This window comes from Toxorhynchites rutilus, chromosome 1 (assembly GCF_029784135.1).
Source record: "Toxorhynchites rutilus septentrionalis strain SRP chromosome 1, ASM2978413v1, whole genome shotgun sequence".
Classification (NCBI taxonomy): domain Eukaryota; kingdom Metazoa; phylum Arthropoda; class Insecta; order Diptera; family Culicidae; genus Toxorhynchites; species Toxorhynchites rutilus.
In genome coordinates this window covers 94,031,792-94,042,164 of record NC_073744.1, presented here as the reverse complement: position 1 = coordinate 94,042,164, position 10,373 = coordinate 94,031,792, and the positions used below count along the sequence as shown (strand labels likewise).

Here is a 10,373-nt window from a genome sequence, read left to right as displayed (position 1 = left end):
CGTGTAAAATTACATGTACTTTTTACTTTCCGTTTTATTTATTTTATTTCATGTAAAATTCAAAACTGTCAAATTCAGCTTCGATGTCCCGAATTGTATGGGAGAATAATTGACGTAACGTGATGTGACTTGACGTAAACGTGACGTGGATATTGTATGTGAATCGCACTTATATCGTTATTTTGACTTTAAATAAAATTAGGATTAGTTATATTTTTTTTCAAAGAAAACATGAAAAAACTGTTGATAGAAAAAAAACCTTTTACCTCTAAAAGTGCCCATCTTCTGATGCATGGGTGACTTATTAGAAATTGTAATGACTATTCACATAATTTTCTTGAGAATTAAAAAAAAATTGTTTTTCACAAAAACTCCTGGGACGAGTTGGCATGAAATTCGTCAATAGCAATAAAATCCGACAACGGACCTGATCACGAACGTCACTTCACTGTGAAAAAGCAAAGTATGTAGAATAGAAGGTATCTGCTTTGTTCAAGTAGTGGTAGGCAAAAAAAAGCAAAAATATTAATAAACCATCGATCGAATTCATGTTAATTCGAACATTTTTTTTTAAATTGTCACACAAGAACTGTCTCAAAATTTGTTTCGAAATAATGAGATAGCAGTTTACTTAATTATTTTGAAAATTAAAAACAGTGAAGTAAAAAACATAAAAACAGTAAATAAACAGTATTATGAACATAATGCAAAACCGGTGAACAAATGTGTGGAGAGTGTGCAGTGTCGTTCCAGGTAATTGGTAATATGATGAAAGATTAAGTCCCACACTGCTGATTTTTTGTCTTTCATTATAGCATCCATCAAGAGTCAACACGACGCTTTCATTGGTTTCGGTTCGGAGTGTTCAGCCGTAGTGAGCCCACTTGAAGGGACCAAAATGGCGTTTTTGGAAACGAGAAAAACTTTTCCTCCATCCCGGGTCATATTCCGAAGTGATTGCAAATTAATATTTTGCACTTTTACAAAAAAAAGTGGAGTAAAGTGAAAGTATGAAATTGGAATTGCGTGTGAAACTATTTGAATTATGTGCCAAATGTTATGCTACTATTCAAAATTATTCTGCTCCGGCATCGCGGGACATTTTGCTGAAGTAAAAAAACTGTTCAGTATGAAATCGAAAAAACGTCACATAAAACCTTAAATAAATGCGGTAAACTATCGTGTTTATCGTCGGCTCGACTTGCGATTTTGTCACTTTTTATGGTTTTTAGAACTTTTAAAATCAAGAAATATTGTAAAAAGCTTCAGATATTCGAATAAATTGAGGAGTTCTTATTACTAACTACTTTGTGTGTGTAACACATGCTCTCTCCGTGTGTATACAAAGGAAATTTCCCTTACCTTCTATTCTACGTACTTTGGTGAAAACGAAGTAAAGTGTACATAACCTTGTATACAAATCATTTCGTTTTCATCGTGAAGTGACGTTCGTGATCAGGCCCAATGTTATACCTACCTGAGATATAGTGATCCTGAAAATTTTCATACTTACCTGAGACGTAGTTGACCTGAAAAATTGAATCTTACCTAATATAGCTTTCATTGTAATGACGACAATGAATCTAACGACAATGATCTACGTATTCTAGGGATATTTTTAACCTAGAATTGTAATAAAGTCATGAAATCGGAAACGGCGAAAAATTTCTCACAATGATCATATTAAGTTAGATTTACAGTGTACTATTACCACAATTACCAATCAGGTTTGAATCAAAAGCGTAAGCAAAAAACGCTTACTTTGGTGGAGAAAGTTAAAATCATCAAGGAGTTTGAGAAAGGGGGATGTACTCACGAATCGCTTGCTCAAAAATATGGCGTAGGATCATCATCCGTGTCGAGATTCATTCAACAAAAAGATGACCTACGAGCAAAGATGGAACAGTATAGAGAACACGGAGTTAACAGCAGGAAGACGATGAAAACGCAAAACTTCCCATTGATGGAAGAATCCGTATATGTGTGGATTTTGCAACAGCGAGAGGCCAACATAATCGTCACTTCCGAGGTTCTGCGGGTCAAAGCGGAGTTACTTTTCCGAGAAATCCAGAAACGTGGACATTATGTGAACCAAAAATTTTCATTCTCGGATGACTGGATGCGTAGATTCAAAGAACGATTCGGTCTGCATGTCAAGCGGGTTGCGGGAGAAAAAGCTTCTGCTGACGTGGATGCTTACATAAAATTTAAGGAAATATTAGCATCAAAAATAACAGAAACAGGACTTCAAAAGTCGCAAGTGTACAATGCAGACGAATCGGCAATTTTCGTAAAGCTGCTTGCGTCACGAAGTCTGACACTTTCCAGCGAGAAAAATGTTTACGGTCGGAAACTAAATAAAATGCGATACACATTTATGCCATGTAGCAACATCGACGGTTCAAACAAATTAAAACTAATGTTTATCGGAACCGCTGCAAAGCCACGATCATTTCCGACCAAAGAACTGCTCCCGGTGTCATATTACAATTCAAAAAAAGCATGGATGACGCGAGAGCTTTTCCGGGAGTGGTTCTTTAACGAATTTGTACCTGCAGTAAGAAAGTTTTCCGGCGAAAAGAGCTTAGAATCGAAGGCTCTCCTGGTACTGGACAACTGCACGGCCCACTATACAGGAGGAGACAATTTAATTTCTGATGATGAATTGATCAAGGTGAAAACCTAATTAATCAAAGTGAGAAACTTTACATTACCTCTTTTTCCATACAGCTGATTTATCTACCGCCGAATGTCACATCACAGTGTCAGCCAATGGACCAATCCGTTATCAATGCAATAAAAACCCGGTACAAGCGGAAACTCATGCTGAAACTGGTTCTTGAAAACGAAGAACTCAAGTTTGAGAACCGTCTCAAGAAGATATCTCTGATGCAAAGCATTGATTGGCTGTCTGCTGCTTGGGATGAAATTTCACCAAGCACAATCGAAAATTCCTGGAAAAAGCTCTTGGATCAGTTTCCAGGATATGCGTGGAGTTCTGATACACCAGATGAGTTTCAAGATGATACGAGAGCGCTTGTTGTTGCCATAGATACTCTAACTAACACAACTACAACCGACGAAGATATTAATTTATGGCTAAAAGATCAGGTTTACGATGGTGACAACAACCCAACTTGGCTCACCAGTGCGGTCTTTACGAATACGGAGATCATTGATTCCATTTTGCAAGAAAGCGTGGCTCAAGAAAATGACTCTTTCACCGAAGATTCAACAGACAATATTTCCCTCGAGATGTCATCCGGAACTGTGAGTGACATTGCAGAAGAACCAACATTTTCTGATGCCATGAAGTCTATAGATTGCCTACTGAAATTTGTGAAGAACGATGCAGCAGACGTTAGCCGACTTAAAGTGTTGCGCACAAAACTTATTGACATGGAATGGCATAAAAAAAGCATGTGAGCAAGCTATTGTTGTGTTTTGTTATTTTTTATTCGATTTTTGAAATATATTGCTTTAAAATTCTTATTTAATGTAATAATGGTTATTTCTTCCTTTGAAGACGAGTCTGAATCGGTTAAAAATAAATTGCTTCGCTGGGTAACCAGGTAACCAGTAAGCACTAAAAAAGTGTCTCAAATCAGCACTGTATCCACATATTGAATACTGAATAAATGCTTATTACACTCTATAAACCAATATAGGGTGGATATAATGCTGGAAAGGCGAGATATAGGGCTCTTTAAATGCTTCAGTTACAGCCTTAAATAAGCATTACTAAAGCTTACTTACGGCTAACTGAGAACGTCACTTGTGATGGCAGCCTTCACTAAGCAGTTGTATTTGATTCGTTTTTTTCTAGGAAAAAGTCATCAAATCTATCGGGTCATTGCCCGAAGTAACCAGACGAAGGAAAGTCGCGTCCAAGTTCCGTTATCGGTTACCGCGTGATTGTTGTTTTTTTGCCGCTGAAGAGTTCATTTCGCTATCTGGATAGTGAGTGAAGTGCCCTGCCTGCAAGTGGATAAAGGCTTTCATCCTCGGAAAGCCAAGCATTGGTTTTTGTTTTGTCGCTGCTTCGCCGACATTGGAGATTTCGCCGAGTCATCGTGCCAACAGTGACAGTGCGGGTAAGCTTTCACCGACGACTGTGTGTAGTGGTGTCGTAGGCACATTCCCACCACCAACGAGCTTTCAGCACGCTCCCGTTCATCTGCACTGGAGTGCGTTCATAGGTGAATAACATTAAATATACTGAGAGAAAATATTTAATAATTATAAATTTTTTTTTTTTTTTGTGAATTATTTTATTGTGAAATATTGTTTAAAAAAATACTTAGAATATAAGTGAAAATTTAAAATGGCAGAGAGTGGGGGACCTTCGGATATGGAGGTCTCTGACTCTAGTTCCCTCCTAACGGATAAAAAAAAGTCACTCAAACGTGTTCCAAATACGGAAGATACTTCTTCTGGGGACGAGTCAGCTAACCCTACCAAGCCTCCCTCCAAAAAACTAGCAAATCTCCCATCTACCCTTAACGATCCCATTCTACCTTCAACCTCGTCTTCTCCCTCTGTTCTTCCCGCTCCTTCTCAACCTTCGCCTTCCCACTCTCAATCCCCGTCCTCGCCTTCCCCCCTGTTATTCCCACTCCCCGTGTAAAGGTCTATCCAGAAGATGCGCCCGGAACTGGTCCCTGGGTTGTTTTCTTCAGGCCTAAGCCAAATGGAAAGGCGTTGAGAGTCATGCAGATCGCGAAAGATCTGGCAAGGTATACCTCCGTTTCGGAAATTTCGAAGGTTAGACCAAACAAATTGCGAGTTGTCGTGAATGATCGAAAAGACGCAAACAAGATTGTTGTCGATCAGCATTTTACAATTGAGTATCGGGTCTACATACCCTCTCACATAGTCGAAATTGAGGGTGTGATAACCGAAACGGGCTTGACGTGCGAATACATTACGAGTGAAGGTACCGGGCGTTTTAAAAAACTGCCCTCGACGACTGTTAAGATCTTGGGTTGCCGCCAGCTCGGAACAGTCTCCCATGAAGGAGAAGAAAAGAAATTTACGCCGTCCAACTCGTTTCGAGTCACCTTCGCTGGTTCAGCTCTCCCTGACTACGTGATGGTAGATAAATTGAGGTTAGCCGTTCGACTTTTTATTCCAAAGCCAATGACTTGTCTAAAGTGCAAGTCAGTTGGTCACACGGCTGCTTATTGTGCCAATAAAGAACGATGTGCCACTTGCGGAGAGCAACATGAGGGGAAATCCTGCAGTGCGACTGAGCATAAGTGTCCATATTGCGGGGGATCCCCACACGTGCTCTCAGCTTGTGAAACATACAAGGCTCGCTGGGAGAAACAGAAGCGCTCTTTGAGGGAACGCTCTAAACGCACTTTCGCAGAAATTTTGAAGGGCGCTTCTCCACTGGCTCAAGAACAACAACCAATCAATACACACAATGTCTTCGCTACGTTGCCAGTTGACGAAATGGAAGCGGATACAGCTAACGGGGGCACGCCGTTTATTTCTCAAGGGATTCCCCGGCGCAAAAATGTGACCACTCCCAAAGTTCAAGGACAAGTCCCCCCGGTGATACCCCCTGTTAGCTTGCCCAAAAAATCAAGTGCAGCGGATAAGCAAAATCAGGTCCCTCCTGGCCTCCGTGGTAATAGTTCACCTTCGAACGACCCAGCACTCGAGGGGACATCAAAAACCCCAACTGTCCCTGTTTTTCCGTCAAGTTCAACTTCCCAATCGGGATTTATAAAGTTGTCTGACCTTGTGGATCAAATCTTCACGTGTTTTAATGTTTCCGACTCCATCAGAACCATTGTCACCGCAATGCTTCCAGTACTAAAGAAAATTTTGCAGCAATTGATGCAAACATGGCCCCTCCTTGCAATGATTATCTCTCTTGATGTCTAATTTAAATAGAGAGGTCGGAGATATCACTGTTTTACAGTGGAATTGTCGTAGTCTTATGCCTAAATTGGATACATTCAAATTTCTAATTCATAAACTCAATTGTGATGTTTTTGCTCTATCCGAAACCTGGCTCTCTTCTCAAAATGATCTCTCTTTCCACGATTTTAATATAATACGCTTGGACCGCGATGACAGATACGGAGGGGTACTATTGGGGATCAATAAGTGTCACTCATTTTTTAGAATTGACCTTCCACCTATTGGAGGGATCGAAGCTGTTGCTTGTCATGCAAACATCAGAGGCAAAGACCTCTGTATAGTCAGCTTGTATTGGCCTCCGAGAGCTGCGGTTAGCCGCAAGCAACTTGTTGACATGTGCTCACTCCTTCCTGAGCCACGATTAATCTTGGGAGACTTCAACTCTCACGGAACTGCCTGGGGGGAACGGTACGACGACAATCGTTCATCGTTGATATATGACCTTTGTAACAGCTTCAATATGACCGTTTTGAACACTGGGGAAACAACACGTGTACCTAAACCTCCTGCTAACCCAAGTGCTCTTGACCTCTCGCTTTGCTCGAATTCACTATCGTTAGATTGCAAGTGGAATGTAATCCAGGATCCCAACGGTAGTGACCACTTGCCAATCAAAATTTCTATCACCAATGGGTTGAATTCTTCTGAATCAATAAACATGGCATACGACCTCACAAGACACATTGACTGGAAAAAATATGCGGACGCGATTGCTCTAGCCATCAATTCCAGAGATGGTTTGCCTCCATTGGAGGAGTATAACTTCATTTCTCGTTTGATATATGACAGCGCGGTTCGCGCTCAAACGAAACCCATCCCAGGTTCCACTATTCGTCGAAGGCCTCCAAATCCATGGTGGGATGGCCAGTGTTCCGAGCTTTATGGAGATAAATCGAATGCATTTAAAGCTTTTCGGAAACGTGGAACCCCTGAAAATTTTCAGACGTATTTGGACCTTGAAAATCAATTTAAAAACTTGATCAAAGGGAAAAAACGTGCTTATTGGCGAAATTTCGTGGGAGGTTTATCACGAGAAACGTCAATGAAAAAATTATGGAAAGTGGCTCGAAACATGAGAAATCGCTCTTCATCCAATGAAAGCGAAGAATATTCACATCGATGGATTTTTAATTTTACACGAAAGGTTTGTCCCGATTCCGCTCCAATGCAAAGAATTATTCGAGATATACCACAAGATAGGTGCGATCTTGATTCCGAGTTTTCGATGGTAGAATTCTCTCTTGCTCTCCTTTCATGTAACAATTCTGCTCCGGGATCGGATAGAATTAAGTTCAACTTGCTGAAAAATCTCCCTGATGTGGCGAAACATCGCTTGTTGAACTTATTCAATCGGTTTCTGGAGCATAATATTGTTCCAGATGATTGGAGACAAGTACGAGTTATAGCTATTCAAAAACCCGGAAAACCCGCGTCCGACTTCAATTCGTACCGCCCAATAGCAATGCTGTCTTGTATACGGAAATTGTTGGAGAAAATGATCTTGTTTCGCCTTGATCGATGGGTTGAAACGAATGGCCTACTCTCAGATACACAATATGGGTTCCGCAGGGGCAAGGGGACGAATGATTGTCTTGCGTTGCTTTCTTCAGAAATTCAAATGGCTTACGCCGAAAAAAAACAAATGGCTTCAGTATTCTTGGACATAAAGGGGGCCTTTGATTCTGTTTCAATAGAGGTTTTGTCAGACAAATTACAATCTCGGGGTCTGCCGCCTCTATTGAATAATATGTTATATAACTTGCTTTGTGAGAAACATTTGAACTTTTCTCACGGAGATTCGGCAGTAAGTCGGGTCTCTTACATGGGACTCCCCCAGGGCTCATGTTTAAGCCCCCTTTTGTACAACTTCTACGTAAGCGACATTGACAATTACCTTACACAAAATTGCAGCCTAAGACAACTTGCAGATGATGGAGTGGTGTCTGTCGTAGGATCAAACGAATCCGACCTGCAAGAATCCTTACAAGATACTTTGAACAATTTTTCAACCTGGACCATTGGGCTAGGGATCGAATTCTCCACGGAGAAAACAGAGATGGTGGTTTTTTCTAGGAAGCATAAGCCAGCAAAACCAAAGCTTCAACTTTTGGGTAAACCGATCACTCATGCTATGTCATTCAAGTATCTTGGGGTCTGGTTCGACTCTAAATGTACTTGGGGGGCCCATATTAGGTATCTGAGTGAAAAATGTCAACAAAGAATAAACTTTCTCCGTACAATTACCGGCACCTGGTGGAGGCCCATCCCGAAGATCTTATAATGTTGTATCGAACAACTATTCTCTCAGTGATGGAGTATGGCAGTTTCTGTTTTCAAACAGCTGCCAAAACACACCTCATTAAACTCGAGCGAATTCAGTATCTTTGTCTCCGTATCGCGTTGGGATGTATGCCCTCAACGCATACCATGAGTCTCGAGGTTTTGGCAGGCCTACTCCCACTAAAAGATCGCTTCAATTTATTATCTCTTCGGTTCTTCATCCGGTGTAAGGTCATGAACCCATTGGTGATCGGAAATTTTGAGCAGCTGATCGAGCTAAATTTTCACTCCGGATTCATGAGTTCATATCATGAATTCATCTCCATGCAGGTTGATCCTTCTTCGTATATTCCCAACCGTGTTTGTTTCCCTGACTACATCAATTCCTCTGTGCATTTTGATCTGTCCATGAAGCAAGATATCCATGGATATTCAGATTACCAACGATCGAGGATCGCTCCAACGATCTTCGATGAAAAGTATGGGGGTATCAATTGTGATAATATGTACTTTACTGATGGGTCCACTATAAACGAGTCCACAGGATTTGGAGTGTTCAACGAATTTTTTAGCACCTCACACAGTCTTCAGAATCCTTGCTCAGTGTATATTGCTGAATTGGCAGCGATACACTGGGCGCTGGACAGCGTCGCCTCACGACCTGTTGAACACTATTACATTGTAACGGATAGTCTTAGCTCTGTCGAAGCTATCCGTTCAGTGAGGCCGGAAAAGCACTCGCCGTACTTCCTTGAGAGAATACGAGAAATTTTGAGTGCTTTATCCAGACGCTGTTATGTCATTACCTTTATCTGGGTCCCTTCACATTGCTCAATTCTGGGTAATGAGAGGGCTGACTCATTAGCAAAGGTAGGTGCAATTGAAGGCGATATATATCAGCGTCAAATCGCCTTCAATGAATTTTATTCTTTAGTCCGCAAAAATACCATAGTTAACTGGCAACGCAAATGGAACGAAGATGAACTGGGCCGGTGGCTCCACTCGATTATCCCTAAGGTTAGCCTCAAACCATGGTTCAAAAGTCTGGACTTGAGTCGGGACTTTATTCGCACCTTCTCCCGACTCATGTCCAATCACTGTTCGTTAGATGCGCTACTCTTTCGTATTAATCTTGCCGACAACAATCTTTGTGTTTGTGGCCAAGGTTACCACGACATCGAGCACGTTGTTTGGTCGTGCGAGCTGTATCTTGTCGCCAGATCGAATTTAGTAGTCACCCTTCGGGCCCGAGGAAGGCAGCCCAATGTGCCGGTGAGAGACGTGTTGGCTCGGTTAGACCTTGATTACATGTCCCAAATATATGTATTCCTTAAAGCTGTCGATCTTCGTGTGTGATTGTCCTTATACCCTTAGTTTTTCCTTTTCCTTTTCCTTTGTGAGAGATCGGATCCCTTCTTAAGAATAAGATGAAATGTAAATACATATTAGATATAAGATAGGTTTAAGAAATGAGTGTGATGAGTGTGATTGAGAGTGTGAGTGTGATCATTGTCAACATATCCTCATATCCCCTCCTTTTCCTGAAGAAAATATGTCACCCTTCTAAACTCGAGTTGACCGCGAGTAATCGGTTTCCTATATTATTAACATTAGAATTAAGGAAAAATGTTTATATACTAGTAACAATACAGTAAGGAGTTCGGCTCCTTTAAACCTATGTAACTGAGCCTGTAAAAATAAACGATTTAAATAAAAAAAAAAAAAAAATCTATCGGGACTCGACAGAAAATTAAAATAAATAATCATGTATTTAATGGGCCCGCACAGATTTATTGCAGCCATTTTATGGATGATATTGATATATCATTTATTTAGATTTACGGCGCACTGTTTGGAATGAGAAATAATTGTTATATGAAAATTACCCTACGAGGTTCGAACCGAGGTACTTCTGCAACATGTCTGTTTTTCTGTAATGTCTTTGCTATCTGGACCACTGTTGATACATATAAATGAATGGAAAATAGTCCTATTTCAATAACCGCGCTCAGATACCTGCTCAAAAAGATCATGTATGTGTGGGTCTGGAAAAAATGATAGCATTAAATGCGCTTATAGGGCTTCCATTAATGCCTATTTTCATATGTTTTATCCTAATGTTTGTTAGCATTATATGGTAGCACTAACTGCGCATATCT

At 40.7% G+C, this 10,373-nt stretch overlaps 1 protein-coding gene across 1 annotated transcript; it reads left to right on the top strand.

Moving 5' to 3' along the window:
- The first annotated feature begins 1,897 nt into the window (after positions 1–1,897).
- On the top strand, positions 1,898–3,426 carry LOC129761195 (jerky protein homolog-like). The gene is made up of 2 exons (XM_055758910.1): positions 1,898–2,674; positions 2,731–3,426. Exons 1-2 carry the CDS (start codon positions 1,898–1,900, stop codon positions 3,424–3,426), a joined length of 1,473 nt encoding a protein of 490 aa, XP_055614885.1.
- The last annotated feature ends 6,947 nt before the right edge of the window (positions 3,427–10,373 follow it).

Bases quoted from the DNA above. Each gene is read 5' to 3' on its own strand.
- LOC129761195 (XM_055758910.1), top strand. From the start codon at position 1,898: ATGGAACAGTATAGAGAACACGGAGTTAACAGCAGGAAGACGATGAAA. The intron at 2,675-2,730 runs GTGAAAACCTAA...TTTTCCATACAG, and splicing joins CTGATGATGAATTGATCAAG to CTGATTTATCTACCGCCGAA.